This window comes from Myotis myotis, unplaced genomic scaffold (genome assembly GCF_014108235.1).
Source record: "Myotis myotis isolate mMyoMyo1 unplaced genomic scaffold, mMyoMyo1.p scaffold_m19_p_5, whole genome shotgun sequence".
Lineage (NCBI taxonomy): Eukaryota > Metazoa > Chordata > Mammalia > Chiroptera > Vespertilionidae > Myotis > Myotis myotis.
The window spans coordinates 102192168-102215723 of record NW_023416357.1 but is presented as its reverse complement, the minus strand read 5'-3'; the positions used below and the strand labels follow the sequence as shown (position 1 = coordinate 102215723).

General features: G+C 56.6%; 1 protein-coding gene, 1 long non-coding RNA gene and 1 other non-coding gene across 15 annotated transcripts; 1 reads left to right on the top strand and 2 right to left on the bottom strand.

Annotated features, from left to right (window-relative positions):
* Positions 1 to 7690: 7690 nt before the first annotated feature.
* Positions 7691 to 8387, bottom strand: LOC118656098. The gene is made up of 2 exons (XR_004967488.1): positions 8131 to 8387; positions 7691 to 7912 (listed from the first exon to the last, which is right to left on the bottom strand). It is a non-coding gene; the product is annotated as an uncharacterized LOC118656098 (long non-coding RNA).
* LOC118657180 lies at positions 8008 to 8090 on the bottom strand. Its single transcript, XR_004967908.1, has one exon. It is a non-coding gene; the product is annotated as a small nucleolar RNA SNORD60 (small nucleolar RNA).
* A 312-nt stretch (positions 8388 to 8699) lies between the features above and the next one.
* TRAF7 (TNF receptor associated factor 7) lies at positions 8700 to 23447 on the top strand. Of its 13 annotated transcripts, none has more exons than XM_036308899.1 (22): positions 8700 to 8846; positions 12725 to 12843; positions 13095 to 13147; positions 13885 to 13904; positions 14889 to 14980; positions 17279 to 17395; positions 17870 to 17962; positions 18144 to 18177; positions 18791 to 18974; positions 19070 to 19198; positions 19913 to 20130; positions 20207 to 20280; positions 20480 to 20528; positions 20608 to 20735; positions 20919 to 21001; positions 21704 to 21743; positions 21864 to 21980; positions 22068 to 22190; positions 22366 to 22485; positions 22575 to 22706; positions 22787 to 22906; positions 23082 to 23447. In XM_036308899.1, exons 2-22 carry the CDS (start codon positions 12763 to 12765, stop codon positions 23094 to 23096), a joined length of 2022 nt encoding a protein of 673 aa, XP_036164792.1. In that variant the 5' UTR covers positions 8700 to 8846; positions 12725 to 12762; the 3' UTR covers positions 23097 to 23447. The 13 variants fall into 13 exon arrangements, with proteins under 13 accessions (XP_036164792.1, XP_036164791.1, XP_036164789.1 ...); XM_036308898.1 differs by having other exon boundaries at positions 19070 to 19204; XM_036308896.1 differs by having other exon boundaries at positions 19070 to 19204; positions 19892 to 20130.
* The last annotated feature ends 109 nt before the right edge of the window (positions 23448 to 23556 follow it).

The window sequence follows — 23556 nt, the reverse complement described above, 5'->3', positions numbered from 1 at the left end:
GTGCCTGTCTCGTCTGTTGAAATCACCTTTTAGAGCTCTCGGCAAAGCCCAGATCCCGACTTCAACACTAAGAGGGTGGTACTCCCTCATAACCAGGTTGAGACTCAAGAATATGCCCACAAAAGAAAACAGAGCAGGGCTGCTGGGAACCTCAGCGCTATCCAAGGAGCACGTGGTAATCTGGGCAGTCAACTTCCCTCCACAAGACCCAGTGGGAAAGCTCTCAGTGGCCAATTAATCCTGTAGTAAGTGTTAGATTGCTGGAGGAGGAACGCATGAGGCCAGGTGAAGTAAAGAATGTTAAGTTTATTAAGGCATCTGCAAACAGATGGGCTGAGTCCCAAAATGGCATCACCCATGAGTGGTCAGGGCCTTTACAGGACCCTGGGTGGGTTTCTTCTGGGCGGGTATGATGGAAAGTTACTGCATTTAGTCAAGGAGGATGTCTAAAGCCAGGTTCTCATGCAGGGACGGACAAGCTCTAGAGGAGGTCTGGTTCACTGCTTGCCCAGATCTTGTTTATGGAATGGGGGCAGAGGTGGTTTCTTCTGTATCTGCTTCATGCTGGATGGGGGCACCAAAGACGTAATGAGGCAGATTTTGGTAGTCAGCCCCTGTGAGGTACTGGTCCCCTCCTGTCTGGGTGAGGTTCTGGTTCCGTATGGATGGTTGGTGAAAGCTTGGAAATGGTCCTGAAGAAATAAAGAAAAGTGGTGCAGAATACAAAGGCCAGACTAAGGAATATGAATGTTAACGGGCCTATAAAAGGAAGAAGTCAGGTACACCAATTTATATTTTTTAGCCGAGTCCCATGTGTTGGACTGACGCTCTCTAATTTTGGTGGCCATTTCTGTCAACTTCTGCCTAGTCCTGACTGGTTAATGTAAAAGCAGCTCTCTTCCAGGAAGAGAGAAAGACCTTTCTCAGCTGTCAGCAGGTCTAAGCCTCATCTGTTCTGTAATGTTATAGCTACAAGGGAATCAATTTGGTCTTGGATTTTAACTAAACTTTTAGCAATATCGTCTGAGCCCTCTTTTTTAAAAAAAATACATTTTTATTGACTTCAGAGAGGGAGAGATAGAAACATCCATGATGAGCATCATTGATTGGCTGCCTCCTGCATGCCTCCTACTGGGGATGGAGCCCGCAACCTGAGCATGTGCCCTTGACCAAAATCGAACCCGGACCCTTCAGTCCTCAGGCTGATGCCCTATCCACTGAGCCAAACCGGCTAGGGCTAAGCCCTCTTGTAAGTCCTAGGATAGGGTTTTGAAATATGAGAGAGCAGTAGTCAGCCCCCCTATGCCAGTCCCGACTCCTGAGGTGATTCTAAGGGTTACTAGGAAGGGACTATCTGTATTGCCCTTTTATGTCGAATGTGAAGGGTTACGGGAACGGGCAAAGACTGGTTGTTGGGAGCTATATCTACACTGGGTGAGAGATAAGAAAGGGTGCAAGTTCCTGTTCAATTAGTTGGGAGGCAGATGTAGCCATTATCCCCCCAGAGGGAAAAAAAATCCCAAATCGGGCAAACTGAGAAATGTAGAGGAAAAAAGGTGGATAGAGGGTATGTAATGGGTTCCCCTTGTTTTACTGGTTCTGTGCTCCAAATCATAAGGGTGGTCGCCAAAGTGCCGCCGACAAGGAGTGACAGCTGAGTGGTTGAGGTTTTAGTGCAGTGAGAGTGGGCGGGAGCGCTAGAATGGCTTGTCACCCAGGGAAAGAGCGAGAGGGAAAGAAAGGAGCAGCTGAAGCCCTGGGCTTGGGTGACTGGGTAGGCAGTAAGGCAGACCGGCCGTAGGAAATGACCACTGGCCTCTGATGAGACCTGCTAGTTGACCGACTGGGATCAACGGCCTATCAGGAGTTCTAGAGTTTCAGAATTTACCAGACGACTGAAAAATAAACAACGGGTACTTGGAAGATTCAGGAAAAACTCTCTATTTGCAGATGTGCAAGTATGGTGACTCAGGGGAGTCCTCCAAAGCCCCAGTGCCGAATGTGGAGAGCCTCTCCCATTTGTCCCCTTGGTTTGTCTCCCCAAATATGGACCAGGCTCTGGACTTTTGGGGGGCTTTGCAGTCCCTCTGTGGGTTGGGATGGGGGAAATGAGATTACACCCAGAGGCCTGGCCTGAGTGCTGCCAGTGACCTCCCCTCTAGCTAAGCTGTTAAATTCTTGGTTTACGGCCTTTGTAAACTGGGAGTATTTAGGAAAACAGATTATTGCCTAAGGAAGGGGCAGTGACTTAATTATAGGCTAACAAGATTGTGCATTAGGACACTGGTTACTGGCACAGATTCAGATTGCTAACCCCCACCCCCAGGGGCCCCCTGTATTCCCCCTCACTAGAGTAACTGTGGTGTTGCAAGGTGATGATGGAAGATGGCCTATTGATATATTGCCCTCTGATCTTGTAAAGCACAAAGGGATCTGGGCAATTAGTGGGGTGTGTAGGGTGACAGGGCCTGTGACAAGTATGGAGGTGGGAGCTACAGTGGCGAGGGTTTGAATGTAAGTGCGGAAGAGAAGCCTGATTGGCAGGATAGTTGCCTAGGAGAGTATTTGCTTTATCTAGGAAAATGGCTCCTTTTTCCTTTTTATAGGTAAAAGTGGCCTTTGCCTGATTCCACTTAAAGCGTGGTACCGGGATAGCAATGTAGACAGAAGAAAAGGACAGGCAAAGCCAACAGTCTTGAGCTAGTGCTGGGCTTGGTTTGTTTAGAAGAGAATGGGTGCGGTTAAGAGAACTGAGGTAAGGAAGTTTTTCAGGGCAGTGGGAGAACAGGGTTGGCAGAGGGAAAGGAGGAGAGCTAGTCCCAGTTTCCAGGGCTTGGGTTCCCCCAAGGGAAAATGAGGATGTTTTCTGGATCCAGGTAGGGATTTTGTTCCATGGGTAGTTGAAGTCTCCTTGTAAATAAGAGTCCCATAGGTTAGAATCCAGACATGAAGGAGGAGAGGGGCCATGGCTAAGATGAGAGGATTTGTTGGGGAAGAGGTGGTAGGCTTTCAGGGGGCTCAGAAGTATCGAGGGTTGTACAGAGGGGACATGTGCTGCCTTAGGAAGGTGCTCACTCATTTGTCTTCTTCCTCTGGAATGCAGGTGAGTTGAAGTTTCGTGGGTCCGACTTGGTGGTTGTAGTATCTTGGGGATTTCAATGTCAGGGGCTTCTGTGGTGATGGTGTTCTGGGGACCTGTTTTAACCTAGAAAAGTGGAACCCTGTGGGGTGGCCACGCAGTTTAGTGGCCAGAGGAGTGATATAGGCCTAATATAGGCCTTGCCATTGGGGCCGTAATTTGATGGATGCATTTCCTTCAGTAGGACCCAGTCCCCTGGCTGTAGAGGAGTGGGAGGGATCTCTCCCGTAAAGGGCTGTGGAAAAATCTGGTCTGTATGCACTCATTAGTTGCCTGACGAGGTTATCTATAATAATAAAAGTGTAATATGCCAATTAGACCGGACAGCCAAGTGACCTTCTGGACGAAGCCAGGGCTGCGAGGGCTGAGCTCCCTGCACGAATTTCATGCATCGGGCCTCTAGGAGGTATATAATCTCCTAAAGGGTTTTCCTTGGAAGGTAAATTTCCTAGTCGGAAGGGCTTTCCACACAAATTCGAAGGGGCTGAGAAAGGATGGGGCCCAGGGAGTTGCTCGGATGCATATGAGGGTGAGGGGTAAGAGGGAGGTCCAAGGTTCCTTAGTCTCAAGACTTAATTTAGTTAAATGGGATTTAATTAGGGAGTTGGCCTTTTTTACTTTGTCTGAAGATTGGGTTCAGTAAGGGGTATATAAGTTCCACTGGATATTCAGAATAGAAGAGATTTCTTGGGTTGTTTGGGATATAAAGGCAGGTCCATTGTCTGACTGTAAGGAGGTGGGCAGTCCAAATCAAGGAATGACATGTTGTATGAGGGCCTGTGTAACCTCAGACGACTTCTCAGATGTGGTAGGGAATGCCTCTACCCAGCCTGAGAAGGTATCTACCAGGGGCAGAAGATATTTTCTTCTTTTAATAGGGGGAATATGAGTGAAATCATCTCGCCTGTCTTGTCCAGGAACCTGGCCCCTGGCCTGGTGAGTGTGGAAGGAGATCTAATGTGTCCTTGTGGAGATACTGTACAACAGACAGAGCAAGTTTTGCTGATATCTTGTAATAAGGAAGCTAGGTCAGGACATGTAATAAGAGGTCTTAAAAGCTGTACAAGTGGTCTGTATGCTCTGTGTAAGGAGTCATAAATGGCCCATAATATATGGTGAGCTTGTCCCTGGCGGAGGACATGTGTGCCCTGAAGTCTTATCTAGGAGTTTTCCTGGGTGGCTCCGAGAACAAGGAGGGACTCAAGTTCCCCAGGTGTGTATTGTGGTTATAAATAGCTAGGAGCTGAGAGGAGGGTTTTCTTTGGGCCACTGTTCTTCCTGGTTCACCCAGTTATTGCCCTGTATTACGGGATTATTGCCATAGTGTATGGCTGCTGCTGCCTTAGGAAGGTCTGCTTCCTGTAGGAGACTGAGGATTAAGGGGGCATTGGTTATGGGGGAGCTGTTGGTGGTTAAGAATCCCCTTTCTGCCTTAGCCAATTTGGCACAGTGGATAGAGCATTGGCCTATGTACCAAGGGGTCCCGAGTTCAATCCCGGTCAAGGGCATGTACTTGGTTGCAGGTTCCTCCCTGGCCCAGGCCCTACTCCAGGCATGTGCAGGAGGCAACCAATTGATGTGTCTTACATTAATATTTCTGTCTTTCCCTCTCTAAAAAATCAATGGAAAAATATCCTCAGGTGAGGATTAAAAAAAAAAAATCCCGCCCTAACTGGTTTAGCTCAGTGGATAGTGAGACAGCCCACGGACTGAAGGGGGTTCGATGCCGGTCAAGGGCATGTACCTTGGTTGTGAGCTCAATCCCCAGTAGGGGGCATGTAGGAAGCAGCTGATCGGGATGTTTTTAACTATCCCTCTCCCTTCCTCTCTGTAAAAAAAAATATATATATATTTTTTTTTTTAAAAGAATCCCTTCTTCCCAGATTTGAGGCATGAGAGTGTATGATGTGAAAGGCATATTTATAATCAGTGTATACATGGACGGTCTTATCCGTGACCAGAGTTAGGGCAGTCAGTTGTCTTCTGGGAGGGAGTTCCTTGGGGAAGAGACTCTGACTCAACAAGTCCATCGAGTGATATTACAGGGTTGGGAACAGGAGCTACCATCAATAAACCAAGTGTAATTAGGATTAGATAAAGGCTGATCCATATTTGAGAAGTGGGGGGTTTTGAAGTCAAGAATTTCTCTGCATGAATGTGAGATCTTTGTTAGGAATGGGTAAGAGTGGCAGGGTTGTGTTTGGCATTTAGTTTTCATTAGTTGAAAGGTTGGTTTGGAGAGGTCTGAGTGAGAAGCCAAAATGAGAGCTTGTTGAAGTCTTTTGAAATATGGGCTATTAGTGGTGGGATTTAAAGGTTCTGTCAGTGGACCTCTTGGTGTCTGATATAAGGCATGAGCAAGGACACTGAAATTGGGGATCCAAATGTGGACGTACCCTGTGAGTCCCAAGGAGAGGTCTTGTTTTGAGGGAGAAAGGGAGACAGTAAGTTCCTTTCCATGTAGGATGATGGCACGGTGTTGGGGAGTTGTGGTGAGGCCCATGTAAGTGACCTGGGAGGCTGACTGTTGAATCTTTTTTGAGACTTGGTATCCTTTCTCTGCTAAGTAATTGAGGATAGTAGTAGTATGTTGGTGGGAGATAGTAGGAGCTACAGAGGTGGAGGTAGTCTACATATTGGAGAATACTGGGGCCAAGGTGGAGATTGGGAAGGTCTGACACCAGTGCCTGTCCAAAAAGATGGGGGCTGCCTCAAAAGCCTTGGGGAAGGACAGTCCACCATGACAGCTGACAGGATTATTGGGTTGTGAGATCAGTCCAAGTGAAGGCAGAGAATCTGAGTCTGGGTGTAAAGGGATGGCAAAGAAGGCACACTTCAGGTCCAGGACCACGAAGTGAGAGGTGTTGGGTACCATGGGATGTGTGGGGAGGACAGCTTGAGGACCCAAAGATTCTGCACTAGGTGGTAGGAGCTATCTGGTTTCTTGAGGAGTACAATGGGGGTATTGTATGGGGAGTTAGTGGGGCTATTAGGTTTTAGGACATTTATGACAGGCTGGAAGCCCTTTCTGTTCTCTAGGGATAGGAAATGTTGACAGGAAAATGTAGATTTTTTCCCCGCTTTATTTAAATCTGGCTGTGATGTCAGGCAATGGAAGGGTTGAGGTATGCCATACTTTGGGTTAATTAGGAAGGCAGGGAGTGGGAGGTTGACAAAATGTCTCAGTGGAGAATGGGGGTTGAGCACTTGGGCAAATTAGAAACGACTAAAAGGAATTCCTTATTGGAGACAACTTAAAGGGGTGACTAGGGGTTTAGAAAGCAGGCCAACTCCCACAATAGACTTTCGAGGTAAGCAGGGTCTGTAAATTCCAGTAAGGCAGAATATCAAGAGATTGGTTTACCTGCTACCCTAGGGCCCCAGTCTTCTCTGGCCAAGCCCAGGAGTCTTGGTAAATGGTCTGAATGTCCTGAAGGAAGGGATATAACCCTGCCTTGAGCAGGGACAGAGCTCCAGGGAGGGTGTGGCCTCAGCCCAATGTCCTTCCTTGTTACATTTGAATGATTTGGGACTTTTGACCCTGAGAGAAGGCTTATTCCCATAAGAGCCCTGATAGCCTGATCGCTTGTTTCTGTACTCTGGCCTCCTTATCCCAGTTGTTAAAACCTTAAAGGCTATATTTAACCCCTCTCAATCCAACATGGAGGCTGAGACACCACAAACTGGTTAAACATTCAATCCCGTCAATTAATTTGGACCAGACTGTTTGAATTCCAAAAATAAAATTGGACTGCAAAGGGTTAAAAGGTCCTTTTGTGGGGTTTGAGGGATGTCCTATAATTTCTGTAATTTGCATCTGATGTTTGGTACAAATTGAGAGATGGAATTCCTGTTTAAAAATTAGTCCTTCCCTAGAAGTGGGATGTAGGGCAGTAAATTTTTTGTCTGTTAGGAGAGAGAAAAAGGGCAGAATTTCCCCCTGGCCTTGGGCAATGTCTTTGAACTGTTTCATAATTGACTGCCGTGTGGGCAGTCTTTTGGAGCCCTGGTAGGAGGCATGTTACCATGTGGGCTGGGGAGTCTACTTGGAATTCCCACTTACGGCCCTTTTGGGGGACTGCATCCTCTCTGAGCAGCTGCTGGTCATCTCACCAATGGAGACATCGGCATGTGCCTGAGCTGCCAGCCAGACCCCTTTTTCTCCGGGAGTGGAAGTTAAGATTTCAAAATTATTTTGTGGGGCCAGAGAAGATCCTAGTTGTTTTTTGACCTGGAAGAGGTGGGACAGGGAGTGAGCTCAATCCCCAGTGTGGGGCGTGCAGGAGGCAACAGATCAGTGTTTCTCTCATTGATGATCTATCCCTCTCTAACATCAATAAAAACATTAAAAACACCTCATGACGCCCCCCCCAGGGCAAAAGGCACACAAAATCCTTTTTTGGCTTTACAGGCAAAAATGGCGGTTGTCTCAGCAGGTGGCAAGTATTAAGTTTCACTTTCATGCCTCTACCCCTTCCCAAGGTTGCCCGGCGATGAGCCCGTCCTCCCACGGAGTCGTTTGGTGTGAAAATAAAGACTCGTGCACCCCAATCAACTCATACCACGTTTGCTTTATTGCTAAGCACTTCGGGTAGATGTGGACTGTTAGTCTCAGGTTAAGTCACACCATGTCTGGGTTACATCTTGGGATGAAAGATGTATGAAAAGATGATTTGCTTCTCACAGGACTGCTCCAGCCTTACTTACCACCAGGCACCTGGACTGACTGACGCTGGTTCACATTCAAGGTCTCCAACCAGCCCACCAACGGCACTGAAAGGCAAGGAGTGCCGCAGTTTAGACAGAAGCCCACTCTCCCCATCCGTCTTCACCCCCAGACCCACCCGCCCATGGCAGGTGGAGGCCCGAAGCCTCAGTCTTGCAAAATAATCAGACTGCACGTGCAGTTTTCATACGAGGTGTCAGAAAATAAAGCAATTCATCATAGGCTTTGGGCGGCATCGGGAAAGCCAGGCCGGGCCCAGTCTCACCTGTAGGGAGCTGCAGGTCTGGAGGTTCGGACTTCCCCGCCGGAACTGGGGAGGGGAGCGCGAAAGGAGCATGTTACAGTGCCGAGGACCACGATGGCGCTCAGGCCGAGGCTGGCCCCGGGGCTACGCCGGCCTACGGGTTTGGGCGACCCCCTCAGCTTCACTCGGTGCTCAGGTCCACTCCAAGCGTAGCACACGGACATAACCCTCTTCCGCCTTGAAGTTTAACCCAAAAGAGCGAGAATGGCTGAGGTTCAAGCTTTTATAGAAACTGCCCCACCTCGGCGATTGGGCAATCCCAGCGGAAGTACCATCCTCCACCCCCGATGCTGATACGCTCCGCTCCCTACTCCTTGTTTCCACCAATAGCGCCACAGCATTTCTTTTTGGGGCGAGCCTCCCTTTTGAAGAGACTATTAAACCTGTGAGTGACGGATGCACAGAGCCAATCAGACTCCTACCTGCTACATAGAATGATTCTTAAGTTGCCAATCCCGTCCCGCGACATCTGAGTCGCCGGAAGTCGTAGTTTCTGAAGAGTCGCTCTGGAGGCGGCTGCGCGGGCCTTGAGCGAGCCGGAGAACTACAAGTCCCGACGGGCTCCGCGCCTGAGCACTTCCGGCTCGCGCGTCCAGTCCCTTTCCAAGCCGGCGGCCGTGGGGGCACGATGAAGAGGGAGGGTGGCGCTGCCACTCTCGGGCGGCGGCGGCGGGCGGGTGAGTGTCCCCGCGGCGCGCCCGGCCGGGGGCTCACGCCCCGGAGCCGCACGGTGGGGCGGGGGCGGGTGCTTCGGGGTCGGCGAAGGGTTGAGCCTGGGGGGGCGGGGCTGAGACGAAACGGGGTCTCCGCTCCTGTCCCTTTCTTTGACTGTCAGCTGGCCCATCGCGCGCTCCATTCTTTTTTCCTCTTCCTCTTTATTCATTCCTTCTTCCTGCGTTTATTGAGCGCCGCCGGTGTGCCCGGCACTGTTGTAGGCGCCGGAAGACCGTGGAGAGCAGGATCCCAGTTCTCAGAGGCTCTTCTAGGGAAGGATTTCTTACCCCCGTCACTGTTGACACTCAGCGCCAATCATTCTCCGCTGTGCCTTTTAGAGTGTTGAGCCACATCCCTGGTCTCCGCCCGGTAGATACCAGTAACCTTTCCCAACCCCGTTGTGACAACCAGAAATGTCTTCCAGATGTTGTCAAACATCTCCTGGGGGACAAAATCCTCCCTTCTTGACAACCGGTGATCTAGAGAGGGCGTAGGGCTGATAATACACAAGACAAATTCATGAAGACTGTGGTAGGTGCTATGAAAGAAACAGGGCGCGGAGAGAGTACGGAAGGCTCCTGAAAGGTTTGGGGTGGGTTGGGGGACCTATAGAAAGCAGACTGCCCTGGAAGTTGCTTGAGGAGCATGCGGGGCAGAGGGAGCAAGATGTGCAAAGGCCTGGGGGTACTCGAGGAGCTGCCTCAAGGCAAGGCTTGGTGCCTAGTGGGGACCTGCATCTGGCCACCCCACTGCCCCTGACTTCAGCATGGCCAGCCTGGGCCTCCCACTCCCCTGGCTACTAGCCACAGGACCCAAGTGGGCGGGAACTCCAGCTACACCTGATCCACAACCCCGCTGGGGGGCAGCAGATCATGGGCTCTCTCCAGGCGTGGGCTGGGGAGAGGTTCCCAACTAGCTGGCCTGCCCTCCCATGCAGGCTGCTCAGAGAAGGGGTCTGGTGGGGGCTTGCCTAAAGAGGGGCTAGAGCACGGCAGGTGACTCTGTGGTTTCTTATGTCCATATCCAAGGGGCTCCCGGCCGCCCCCTCCTCCCAGGGCCAGGAGCCCCTTGGATATGGACCTGGGTAGACAAAGATCCTTGGGCCCCTCCCCTGGGCTACCCTGAGGCCTCTGGAAACAGGCCAGGTGGAGGCTTGGAGGTAGCTGAGGGGAGGAAAGCCTTTCTCACCCTCCCCACCCTCACCCAGGGTTCCCTAGCCTGCTCAGCCCAAGGCTTTTCCCAGTTTGGCTGAGACCAGGCCTTCAGGCAGTGAGGATTCTTGCTCTAGATACCACTTTCTGACAGCCTGAGAGCCTCAGGCTGACTATGGGGTAGGGAAGCTGTCTCCTGCCCTGGGGGGTGGCGGTCTCCTGCCCTGGGGGTAGCGGAGGGCACATCCCCAGGACAGCTGGGCCCTGCGTTCCCATAGCTGGGGTTTTGGCCTGCAGGGCTGGAAGACACCATAAGGGGAAGACTGTTATTGCAAAATGCAGCCCTTGGGGGACCGGGCTGAGAGCATCTTGCTCAATTCTGGGATGTTTAGCAAGCAGTCACTGTGTTCAGGGCTGGGCGGGGCATACTGATGAGGGGTGCTGGACTGCAGCACTGGGTCCCCCACCCCAGTCACTGGCTGGGCCTGTATGCTGAACCCGTGTGAACCCAGAAACGGTTCCCTCCCTCCTTGCCTGGCTCAGCTTGACTGGTGGGCCAATCTTGTAGGTGCCTCAGCAGCTTATGTGTCAGGGCTGTGGGCCTGGCCGCTATTGGCCTCCCGGGACTTTCCAGTGAGCCCCGCATGCCTTTCTGTTTACTTCATTTTATAGCGAGGGACAGCCAGCCGCCTGCTCTCCCAGACTGCACTTGGGCAGGCTGAACCCGTAGAGGCTGGTGGGCTGGCCGTGGTCCCAGGGGGAATGCCTGCTGGTGTCCTGGCCCCGGACCTCAGTCACTGCTCACTGGAGCCATCAGCTGGCCTCTTGGCCCTGGGAGCTTGCAGTGGAGGGAGCAGATGGATTGTAAATGCAGGTCGATTCAGCTAGTGACCTCCCTGTGGGTCCACCTCCTCTCTGCCCTGTGGTGCCGAGACATGAGTGAACCTTGGGTTTCCTGAGAAGGCGGAGCCTTTCCACCTGCTGGTAGAGTCCTGGAGCTCCTGCTTTGAGCTCTTTTGGCCTCACCCTGGCAGGGTGTTCTTACACAAAGCAGGGTGGCCCTCAAAACTTCCTTTTTAGTGTGGACACCAGCAGTGGTGCTGGAGGTGAGGCTCCCGGACAGCCCATCGTCACACCTCTGCCTGAGAGCGGGCACTGCCCACTCTCAGGAGACTCTGCCTGTCCCCAGAGGACAAGCCACTAGAGAGCCTGGTCTGTGGCACAGCAGGGGGAGCGGCGGACAGATGGGGAGGCTTTGGCCAAACTCTCAGGACTCCCTCTCTCACTGGACCCAAAGGGCATTCAGAACCCGGGTTAGGGGTAGTGCCTGGTGTCAGTGCCAACTTCAGGGTCCGAGAGCCTTCCCGAGGAGGACTGAGGCATGAAGGCTGGGAGGGTGGCATTGCAGGTGGCATTTGAAGAGGCAGATGGGGAGAGAGGGACAAGGAGACAGCAGGGATGGCAGGTAGCTCATGAGCACAGTGAGGGGACTCAGGGCTCAGGAGCCAGCCCCCCTCCCTGAGACCCGCATGGAGAACCCCTGGGCAGACCCTAGGTCACAGTGCGTGGCTGGGGTGTGTAGGGAGGGAGCCATTGCCAGATGGGCCAGGCCAGGAGGGCCTGGTGGAGACAATGACAGAACCAGTTGGACTGTGCAGTCGCCCTCCATGCTGTACTAACCTCACAGTGTGTCTCCCACCTTCTCCCACAGTGTGGGGGGAACAGGGGCCTTCCACTGCGAGCAGAGTGAGTCTGGCCTCCCTCCCCATGGGGAGCCCAGCTTCAAGCCTGTTCCTGTGGCTCAACACAACCGACTCTATCCCAGTGGGGCGGGTGGGGCTCCTGCCTACAGACTGTTGTGTGTCATCGGTAGGAAGACCACTGGAGGGTGGGCGCCGGCCGGCAGTAGAGCAGTCTCCCGGCTGTCGTCAGTATCTCTAATCTTCCCTCTTCTGCAGGATACCCGGGCCTGGCCGGTGCTCCTGGGCCACTCTGGTCCCCCTCTTCTGGGGGTGGGATCGTTGGAGTCCTGGGAGGGTTCACACTTTGCCTTCTCCCTGCCTCCAACCCCTGAGATTGGAGTCACACAGTTGGGGGGCAAGAGGGTGCCCTTTGTTTCCAGGTGGGTGACCTGCACAGCGTGAAGGGTTGGCTCCTCTCTCAGTCCCTCCCTGCCCCGCCCAGAAGGGCTTTCTTTATGTGACGAGGCTTGTGAGGAGCTGGGCTCCAGGCACGGCACCCAGTAGGTCCTCCAGGGCATGGCCAGTGTCTCTGCCATCGTGGCAGGAGCTCGGGATGTAACCTGGTCACTGTGTGCCCAGCCTTGGCCCCAGGGACATTTGGCCCTCAGACCCGGAGGAGCAGACAGAGCTTGGGTGGGGGCTCTCCACCTCTGGGTTGAAGCTGGTGGGCATTTCCGAAGGGTTAAGCCTTAAAGGAAAGTAAAACTGGGTGCCCGTTGCCTGCCTGCACCCAGGGCCTCCTCCCTTCCTCAGGCCTGTCACCTGGGACGGGAGGGAGGGGAGGAAGGAGCTGCCCGGATGGACTGCCCTTGCTGGTATTGGCGATGGAGAAAGGTGGAGGTGTGCCTGTGGTGACCGGTCAGAGCAGGCTGCTGTGTGGAGCAGCCCTGTCCAGCTGACGGGGTCTGGCCACCATCTCTAAAGCCCCTCTTTGTGCTCCCCCCACAGGAGACGCTGCCGGAGGACCCTAGATGCCTCTCTAGAGCATGAGCTTGGGCAAAAGCGCCTGGTACAACCGCTTCTCTGGGGGACCTGCCAATCTTCCCACCCCAGACGTCGCCTCCGGGGTAAGGGACACCCCATGAGTAAGGGTCTGCTTTTTGTGTACCCCCCATAGGTCCAGGTTCCCCCAGTAGAGCTTCCAGAGCAGTCTGCTTCCCACGTGGAGGTCCAGTGGGCAGGCTGTGATGTGTGTGTGGGTGGTGTGTCTGTGATGTGTACACATGGTGTGTGAGTGTGAAAGCATGTCATTGCATGTCCACGTGTGTCCATGTTCTCTCTGGAGTCCACAGTCTCATCAGTTCTCTTTCCAGACCAGAATGGAAACGACCTTCGGGCCCGCCTTTTCAGCTGTCACCACTATCACCAAAGGTGAGCCTGTGAGGCCGGGCCAGCCCAGCGAGGCAGAATCTGGGCCCCCTGTGGGGCCCTTCTTGGTGGGGTGGGGTGGGGAGTGGGAGCTGGCAGCTTGGTTCAGCCCCCACCCACCCCCCGGGCAGGAGTCTGACGTTTTGCTCCCTGTGGCCCTGCTCTTGTCGCTGTGTCCTTTGCCCCGCCCCGCCCCCCGGCCTCCCCTTGCTCCTTCTTTCTGGTGCCTTGCTCATCACCTGCCTAGGGAGGGCTGTCCCAACTTCCCCGGCACCCCATGCACACCTGTTCCTTGTCACAGTGACCCCCGCTCATGCCTGCCCCCGGCTCCTAGCAGGCACGGGTAGGGGGAAGAAGTGCTCATGGGTCCTTTCTCAAGTCCGATCCCACAGCTAGTGTGTTCGAGGAGGTCGTGGACGAGAGAGTACAGCTCCCTTCCCAAAGTCACGAGGGCGGTGGGCCCCTCCTGTCAGGCCCTCAGCCCCTCGTAGGAGCACACTAGCTGCTAATCGGTTTTCTAATTGCTTTTCCCTGGTTTCCTCTGATCGTGTGGCGGTGTGGTCACAGGGCCACTGCATACACCTGCTCACACCAGCGCGTCTACATCGCTGGTGACGTCCTCAGGGGCTCTGGAAGCGCCCGCTTTTCTCCTTAGGCATGCTTTCCTGAGTGAGAAAAATAAACCTCACCTCTAACTTCATCACCCAAGTAATTTTCTTAATCCCCATCTACCTGTGGAGATGGCACAGCCTTGTCACAGGTGAAAGCTCCCCGGCAGTGAATGACAGGCCCACCTTGCGCTTCCTTCCTGCCCAGCAACCCCCTCGGCGGCAGGGATGGGCCAGAGCTGGGCATGACCAGTTGCCTTGTCCGGCCCCTCATTGCAGACGGGGGAGGCCCAGTCACAGGGCAGCCTGTCGAAGCCGGAATCATAAACCCAGGCCTTTAGCGCTGGTGGTTGTGACATCTGGGCCCGGCTGGGGCCTGAGGCCAGTGGCAGCCATTCCTAGCCTCTGGCTGCCGCCTGCAGGGCTATGAGGGAGGCCCCTGAGCAGTGCCTTCTTAGGGCAGCCAGGGTGACGGGCAGCAGGAGGAGGGCGAGAGCGTCCAGCTGCCTTCCCTGGAGGAAGCAAGAAGGCTGGCGGGCAGTTCCGGGTTGTGGTGGAGCCAGGGGAGGAGGTGGGAAAGGAGCTGCCGTCCTGGCCTCTCCGTATGCCGGCGGAGGAGCTTCAGACCTCTCTACGCCTCAGTTTCCTCTATGGACTGAGGCTGTCGGAGAACCCACTCGGCCGAGTTACCTCGAGGGTCAGGTAAGACGCTATCCCAGCTCCTACCGTTGACCCTCGGTGTAATCGCTCAGGTGTTGACCTCAAGCCTCAGCTGGGCAAAGTGGCCCCAGGGCCGGCTGGGTGCCGGGAGCTGCTGGCAGAGCCTGAGAGAAGACCCGTCCACCATCACCCCCAGTGATTAGACCTGGAGAGCCGCCTGAGCCGGTCCCTCCCCGCCTGCCCGGCCCTGCGGAGGGCTGAGAGCTAGGGATGGTCCACAGAGCAGGCCGGGGCTCTCACGGAAGGACAGGGCCATTTCATGCTGAGCCCTGTATACTTCCCGTTGCCCCCAGCCCAGCCCTAGCCAAGTTGCCCTCAAATCCAGAAGAAGGCAGTGGGAGCCAGCGTGGGCACGCTAAGTCAGGCCTCCCTCTGTGGCCCACACTCATGGCATCCTGGCCCTCTTTTCTCGGCAGCGGATGGGACCAGCACATACAAACAGCACCGCAGGACGCCCTCCTCCTCCAGCACCCTGGCCTACTCCCCTCGGGATGAGGAGGACAGCATGGTAGGTCTGGGTCTCACTCATCCCTCCCGGGGCAGGATCCCAGTAGAAGCTGAAGGTGGGATGCTCAGCCTCCAGAAGCCCTTAGCTACAGTCTGTCGTGGGAAGTGAGCTGGGGGACAGAGGGCTAGGCTAGCACATGTGCACCCCTGAGACCTGAGCACCAGGCTGGATTCATGGAGAGGCAGCCGCCAGGGACTGCTGGACCAGGGTGTGGTGTGTTTGGCTCCATCTTGAGTGGGTGGGAGCCACAGAACGTTCAATCTGATCCCCATTTTTTAAGCCCCTGAGCTGCCCAAGTGGAGGATGAGGGGTGGGTTGCCAGGTGGAGGCAGGAGCCCTGAGCAGGGGCTCCTGATGAGGGAGATGGGCCCCAGCAGGTGGGGAAGGAAGACAGGGTCAGCAGAGGGGGCCTGCAGTGCTGACTGCGGGGAAGCCGGAGAGTCCCCTACTGCTGGTCGGCAGAGCGAGAAAAGGGTTCAAGGCAGAGTGGACCCTGCCGTCGGTGCCCAGGCCATGTGGCTGGGATCATAGTGGACACGCCCTCCTGTCTGTCCACTGACACTTGTTGCTGGGGTCTGGACCTGCTTGGGGAAGCAAGGACTGGTTCAGCTGGAGGGGACGTGGGGGGACATGAGCACGCTTGAGCCCTCTTGCCACTGGCCTGGCCTGTGCCCTGCTTTCTGCTTCCCCTTGGCGGTGGCCCCTGACAGACCCTCCTGGTTCCCCTACCCTCCCGGCCTCTCACGTTGAGCTGCCAGGCCTTTGTTCCCTATGTGATGGGAAGAAAAGAGTTTTTTTGATTACATGAACAAGCACACTGTGTGCCAGGCACTGCACTAGGCCTTCATAAGGACAAGTCACACAACGTGCTCCACTCCCCCCAGTTCTTCCTGCCTCCGTCTGCACAACCCCTGACTGGCCCACGGGAGTGTGGCTGGGATCTGAAGGCCTACCCTCCCATCCAGGCCTCCCAGGAAGCAAATTTCCTGTGTGTGTGGTTATGATCTTGGCTCGAAAGAGGTGGAAATGTGCTGAGGGCCCTGAGGCCATGGCCACCTGGGCACCTTCTCTGTTGGCTGCTGGGCCCCCGCAGGCTGCCCCTCCACTGCCCTGGGTGGTTGACAGTGTCGGCCTCCTCACCGAGGAGGGCGGGCAGGCAGTGGAGAGCGGAGCCAGACCGGGCCTGGCTTGCTTGGCTCAGCTCCTTTCTGGACCTGCTCTTGCTCTCTGGTTTCCATGCTGCCCATGGGGATGGTTTGACTCACTTCCTCTGACTTTCCCCTGGTTTCTCATGCGGCGTTTCCATGCAAACTCACCACTTGGGATGCTGTGAAGGGAGGTGGGCACAGCACTGGTGAGGGAGGTGCTTCTGTGGGCACACCAGGGGCACGGGTATCTGCTGCCCTCACTTGGGAAAGCCGGCCCCTGGAATTGGCCAGGCCTCTGTGAAGAGCTGGCAGCACCTGGCCAAGCCTCCCTCTGTCCCTGGTGTGTCCAACACACGGCTGGTGGGGAGGGGTTGGTTCCAACAGCTCCCACACCCACAGAGGCTCAGAGGCAACTGGGCCCCAGAGCTGCCAGGACGGGGAGGGGCCTGTGGAGGCAGAAGGTTTATGGCTCATGAATGAGGCTTCTCAGCATGAGAGGAGGAGTGTGGGAGCAGTGGCTCTTGGAGGATCTCTTCTGGAGCGTTCCAGGCCTGGAGGGGAGGAAGGGACAGCCCCCACCCCAGGATTCCCCCAAATCCTCACCTTTGGTGGCTCTGGCAGAGGCTGGCACCCGTGGCCATCTCTCCTGCACTCGGAAGGCTGGCCAGGGTTTTAGGATGTCCAGCCTTCCCTTGGAGCCTCACTTGCCTGCCCCAGTGTCCCCGGCCAGGGAGGCCAGGCGGACCTGGAGCCTCTTCCGGCCAGCCTTCCATTCCCTTCGCTCCAGCAGTCCAGGGCTGCCGCCGCCTTGGGATTGGCTGCTGGAGATGCCCCCTGTGCAGCCCACATTCCCTCACGGGAAGCAGGAAGCAGGGCTAGCGTGTCCTCGCAGAATTGAATAGCAGGAAGTCTCTCCATTTACACAAAGAAAGTTGGCAGACGTGAGTGGGCGGCCCAACAGGGCCTGGGCCGCTGGGCAGGAGGGGGCCTGGGCATTGCACTGGCTCCCTGTACACACACCACAGTCCCTGCAGCCTGAGTGAGCACCCACTAGGATGGTGTGGCCCTGGGGGCCCCACTGCCCTCAGTGTACTCAGGGGCTGGGCCCCGCCCTCCTCCTGGCTGATGGGTGTCTGTCTCCATGCTGCAGCCCCCCATCAGCACCCCACGCCGCTCGGACTCTGCCATCTCCGTTCGCTCCCTGCACTCCGAGTCCAGCATGTCCCTGCGCTCCACGTTCTCGCTGCCTGAGGAGGAGGAGGAGCCGGTAGGTGTGGTGGTCACGGGGTGGGCTCAGTGCCGATGGTCCCAAAGGACCCTTACTGTCCTGTGGCCGTGGTCAGGGGGCACTTTCCCCTTAGGCACAATGAGGGGGTGATAGGGCCTCGTCAGAGCCCTCCAACTTGTCTGATCCACATCAAGGACCCCAGGCCAGGTCCCCAACCCCAGTGGGGGGCTGCCCAGGGACCAGCTTCAGGAACCCATGTGGGGCCCTTTCTTGTTGCCATCCCAGGTAGAGGGTAGGTGCTGGCAGGCCGAGGACACGGCTGGAGGAGTCCTCCCTGCTTGGCCACCCTCAAGTTCAGGTCTAGCCCTTGGCCTTAGCAGGCTCCTCTTGGGACACACCTCAGCTATGGTGCCTCTACACTGAGAGGGCAGCCCAGGCCTGTGAGGGGGGCTGGGTTCCCCGACCCATGTCAGCACCCCAGGGCCTGCCCTCACCTGCCCTCCCTGGTTCTAGGAGCCACTGGTGTTTGCCGAGCAGCTCTCGGTGAAGCTGTGCTGCCAGCTGTGCTGCAGTGTGTTCAAGGACCCCGTGATCACCACCTGTGGGGTGAGGCTGCCTGTCCCCTCCCTGACCTATGCACCTTGGGGCTCCATGGGCTGCCAGCCCATCCATTGGAACCTGGGCCTTGGTCACAGGCCTGGTCTGGCTGCCCAGCAGGTGCCCTCTGCAGGGGCACGGGGTAGGGGTGACTACGGCCATGCCCCAACTCTACCCATTGTTTCCACAGCATACATTCTGTCGAAGATGTGCCTTGAAGTCAGGTAGGGCCCTTTCAGGCCCAGGCCTGGCCACCTTGTTCCCCAGCTGGGGGAGGGCCCCTCGAGGGAGGTCCCAGCCCAGCTCTAGCACTGACGGTGCCCCTGGTTGCATGGCAGCTTCTCCCTAGGCCTGCACAAAGCGTCTCTGCTGTGGGTGGCGGCGGCCCCTGGCTGCACTCGGGCCAGGCTCAAGGCATTGACCAGCAGAGCAGTAAGGGCTCTGCACCCGCTCTCCCTGGTGGAGGCCGCCCTCACTGTCAAGGCTGCTGCCTCGCAGTCTCCAACTTTAGTAGCATCCGGGCATCCCTGCTGGGCCCAGGGCTGGGTTCCCTCCTGCTCTGCCTCCAGTCCTCTTGGCCCTGTCTCACCCTCTCGGGTCAGCTGAGAGGCCTTCACTCACCCAGTGGGCATTTTTGGTGACCCCCTTCCTGTTCTGGGCACCTCAGAAGGGCAGGTAGATGGGTAGATCAAGCCCCCAACAGGCTCAACCCGCCAGCAGGGGGAGCAGGTTCCAAGCCACTCGCCCCTGCAAAGCCTGGCCACAGTGCCCTGGGCAGAGCTTCCAGGGGAGAGGCTGGCTGGGCGGGCCATGGGGTCAGCATTTCCTCCCCTCCAGAGAAGTGTCCTGTGGACAACGCCAAGCTGACGGTGGTGGTGAACAATATTGCCGTGGCCGAGCAGATCGGGGAGCTCTCCATCCACTGCAAGCATGGCTGTCGGGCAGTGGGGGTCGGGAAGCCCACTGTCTTTGAGGTGGACCCCCGAGGGTGCCCCTTCACCATTAAGCTCAGTGCCCGGAAGTAAGTGCCTCCATTGGCCCCCAGCTCCCCACCGGTCAGGGTGCTAAAAATGGTGCCTCTGGGGACTCAGCTGTTCTGTGTCTTGTCTCCCACAGGGACCACGAGAGCAGCTGTGACTACAGGCCTGTGCGGTGCCCCAACAACCCCAACTGCCCGCCCCTTCTCAAGATGAACCTGGAGGCCCACCTCAAGGAGTGCGAGCACATCAAGTGTCCCCACTCCAAGTACGGGTGAGTGGGCGGGGGTGGGCTCAAGGGGGCCGTCCTCGGGCGGGGGCGGGTGGGCAGGAGGGTGGGTGGGCCTGGGCTGGCATTCACAGTCCCTCCTTCAGCACACCTTTGTTGAGGTCCACCTGTGTGCCGGGCACTGGGGAGACAGCCAGGGTCCCTGGGGAGATGGACCTTAGCGGAGCCACACCGTCGACTATGTAATTACAAACGGAGGTACAGGTGCTTCGAAGGAGAGATCAAAGTCCAATGGGAACACAGGGGTCAGAGCATTCGGGGAGTGGAGGGTGGTCAGGGAAGGGGTGAGATGAGCACTAACCTATGTGTGGGCATAAGCCGGGCAAAGACCAGGGCCAGGGCTTCCAACAGCTGGACCCAGCAGGGGTGGACTTGAACACATGGCCAGAGCTGAGAGCAGAGGGGAGGTGGAGGGGAAAGAGGCACGCCGATGAGGGGTGTGGAGGAGCCCTTTAGCAGCTTTGAGCAGGAGTAGAGTGACTGGATATTCCTTGCATAGTGGCCTGCTGGGTGCTGATGGGAGCAGGAGAGATGGGCGGGCGTGCAGGTGTGGAGGGCATGGTGGCCCATCTGGGGTGCAGTGGGCACAAAAGTGAGATTCAAGAGAGATTTTTAGGGTTGGGGAGGCCGAGGGGAGGGTCCTAATGGGCGGGCAGGTGAGCAAAGGGGCAGGCAGCCATCCTGTCCCTCCAGATGCACGTTCATCGGGAACCAGGACACGTATGAGACGCACCTGGAGACCTGCCGCTTTGAGGGCCTGAAGGAGTTCCTCCAGCAGACGGATGACCGCTTCCACGAGATGCACGTGGCACTGGCCCAGAAGGACCAGGAGATCGCCTTCCTGCGCTCCATGCTGGGCAAGCTCTCGGAGAAGATTGACCAGCTGGAGAAGAGCCTGGAGCTCAAGTTCGGTGAGAGCCCAGCCCAGGAGGGATGGGGGTGCAGCTCCTTCTCCTGGTCCCTGACACCCTCTGCCCTGCCGCCCAGACGTCCTGGATGAGAACCAGAGCAAGCTGAGCGAGGACCTCATGGAGTTCCGGAGGGACGCATCCATGTTGAACGTGAGCGGGCGAGAGACAGAGACAGGAAGGCTGGGCGGTGTGGGGGACACAGGACTATCCCTCTGATTGGGCCCCAACAGGAGGCTTGCCCTGCTCAGGATTAGGTGTCAGGTGGGGAGGGCTGCTGCTGCACCTCAGGCTGGCGGGCAGGGGTACTGTGGAGCCACAGCCACCATGCCCTCCACTCTCGGCCTTGCAGGATGAATTGTCCCACATCAATGCACGGCTGAACATGGGCATCCTAGGATGTGAGTATGGGCCCCCTGCTGTCCCACCACTGTCCCCAAGGCCTCCCCACGTCTCTCACAGCTACTCCTGTCTCCGCAGCCTATGACCCGCAGCAGATCTTCAAGTGCAAAGGAACCTTTGTGGGCCACCAGGGCCCTGTCTGGTGTCTCTGTGTCTACTCCATGGGGGACCTGCTCTTCAGTGGCTCTTCTGACAAGACCATCAAGGTGGGTGGGATCCTGCCTGGGTGGGCTCTGTAGCCTGGCAGGTGAAGGGTGGGTACTGGCCGTGGGCGGGTCTTCCTCTTATAGGCAGGGCTTTCTGAGGATGGCTTGCTTCCTCATTCCCACCATGCCACCCCTGGCACCTGGCTGATCTTGTGGGACCCACCTTGACCCTGGTCTCTGCAGGTGTGGGACACGTGTACTACCTACAAGTGTCAGAAGACACTGGAGGGCCATGATGGCATTGTGCTGGCACTCTGCATCCAGGGGTGAGTGTATGTGTGTACCCACTGTCCACAGGCCCACATGGAGCTGGGGACATGAGACCCCATGCTACTGCCCCATGGATGGTGAGCTCAAGCCTGTATAGCCCACATGTGTCCGCCTCTCCTGTGAGGCACTTGTGACCTTGAGCAGGGTGGCATCTCGGTGGTAATGTGGGCCCTGCATCTCTGACGATGGGCATTCACAAAACATAGCCCTGGCCCTGGGTGCCTCAGACAGCTAGAGGACAGAGGTGGGCCATCACAGAGTGGAGGCAGGAGCTCAGCTCGCTCTGGCATGGGCACAGCTCGGGGAAGGACCACACAACAGCTGCTCAGCCACCTCCATGCCCCCAGGGGGGCCCTTTCTAGACCTTCCCTCCTGTCTCGGGTAATGAGGTGTTGTATTTGGGCATGAGTAAGGGCGGGTGGATTCTCAATCACAAGAAGTAGCAGCTTGACTGCCAGCAGTGCTAACTGGGTAATTACCTCCCAGCTCGGCACTTGCCAGGCAGGCACCAGGATTTGGGCCTCCACTTCCAGCATCCCTCACTGAGGCCGAAACACTAAGACTGGCCCAAGGAAGCGGCAGTGGCCTTGGCAGTGCCCAACCTGCTGATGCCTGGTGGCCAGTGCTACCTTGGCCTGCAGGGCAATGTCAGTGAGGACAGTGCCTTCCGCCCTGACACCTTAGCTTTGCCTCCCCAGGTGCAAGCTCTACAGCGGCTCCGCAGACTGCACTATCATTGTGAGTAGGGCCCGTGGGGGGTCCAGGATACGTATTGGTATCTGGGAGTCCCAGGCACGCTGGGGTCTGGGCTCAGGGCAGCAGGGCTGGTGCTGAGGCTCCTGTCCTTCCACCCACCAGGTGTGGGATATCCAGAACCTGCAGAAGGTGAACACGATCCGGGCCCATGACAACCCGGTGTGCACGCTGGTCTCCTCTCACAACATGCTCTTCAGTGGTTCCCTGAAGGCCATCAAGGTCAGGCAAGGCAGTGTGTGTGCATGCGCCAGGCATTGGGGTGCCGGATGCCTGGCCACCCAGCCCATGCTGACAACGTTCTCACAGGTCTGGGACATTGTGGGCACTGAGCTGAAGCTGAAGAAGGAGCTAACAGGCCTAAACCACTGGGTGCGGGCCCTGGTGGCTGCCCAGAGCTACCTGTACAGTGGCTCCTACCAGACAATCAAGGTACCCCTTTGCCACTTTCCTGGTGGCAGGGCCCCTCCCTGTACCAGCACTGCCCTGCCCCCTTCCCACTGGAACAGGGAGACCCTCACACACAACCTGGGTAGTGGGTGGGCTGCCCACATCTGAAGCCCCAGAGACGCTGGCCTATGACCAAGTGTTCTGCACTTGCCCATAGATCTGGGATATCCGGACCCTCGACTGCATCCATGTCCTACAGACATCTGGTGGCAGTGTGTACTCCATCGCCGTGACGAATCACCACATTGTCTGTGGCACCTACGAGAACCTCATCCACGTAAGGGTGGACACCTAGGGGCAAGGCCTGACTCTGGGCCCCTGTCCTCTCCCATCTGTGTCTCTGACCTGCCTGTGCCATCACTTCAGGTGTGGGACATCGAGTCCAAGGAGCAGGTTCGGACCCTGACAGGCCACGTTGGCACCGTGTATGCCCTGGCAGTCATCTCGACACCAGACCAGACCAAAGTCTTCAGCGCATCCTATGATCGGTCTCTCAGGGTCCGTGCTGGCCTGGTGACAGTGGGAGGCTCAGGGTGGGTAGCCCGGCCTGGCAGTCCTCATGTCTTATGTGCCCCCAGGTCTGGAGTATGGACAACATGATCTGCACACAGACCCTGCTGCGTCACCAGGGCAGTGTAACTGCTCTGGCCGTGTCCCGGGGCCGGCTCTTCTCAGGGGCTGTGGACAGCACTGTGAAGGTCAGAGCCTTGGCTGGGGCCATCCAAAGGGGCTGACTGCACCTGGAGAGCAGGGTATTGGGGGTGAGGAGCCAGGAGCCTCGGGCAGGTGACAGTGGAGGGCAGCTATAAACGGCAGGTGGTATTGGGGCAGGATGGCCAGAGGGGCACCTGAAACAGAGCCCTTCCTCTACAGGTTTGGACTTGCTGACAGAATCCAGGCCAGGTCTTGACTTCTTCTGGGCCCACCCTAGGCCTGTCTAAGCCAGGCTGGTCTCAGGGTCTCTGCCTGCCTATTAGGGGATAGGCGGGCAGGCTCACCTGGCCAGGCACTGTCCTGATCCTGCACCTGGCGAGTCTCCCTCTGTCTGGCTCTGTCATCATTGCTGCCAGGACAGTGCCCAGACCCTCTCTCTACACTCCAGGTATAATGCTTGCCCGGTCCACCCTCCATCCCCATTCCTGATGGACTACAGGACTTTTTAACTCACCTTTTCTATTGTTTTTAGACTGTACATAGATTTGATTACTTCTGATTGAAATAAAAGCTGCACAGACTGTGGCTGTGAGTAGGGATGGTCCTGGGATGAGGGAGAGGCTGCCCAAGAGCACTGGTGTGCCCAGGCACCAGCAGCCAGTGGGAGGGAAGCTGGGAGGGGTCACAAAAAGCG

Excerpts from the sequence above, each read along its gene's own strand:
- TRAF7 (XM_036308896.1), top strand. The coding sequence starts at position 12,763 with ATGAGCTTGGGCAAAAGCGCCTGGTACAACCGCTTCTCTGGGGGACCT. Across the intron at positions 17,963-18,143 it reads CCGTGATCACCACCTGTGGG|CATACATTCTGTCGAAGATG; the intron begins GTGAGGCTGCCT and ends TTGTTTCCACAG. Across the intron at positions 21,981-22,067 it reads GTTCCCTGAAGGCCATCAAG|GTCTGGGACATTGTGGGCAC; the intron begins GTCAGGCAAGGC and ends ACGTTCTCACAG.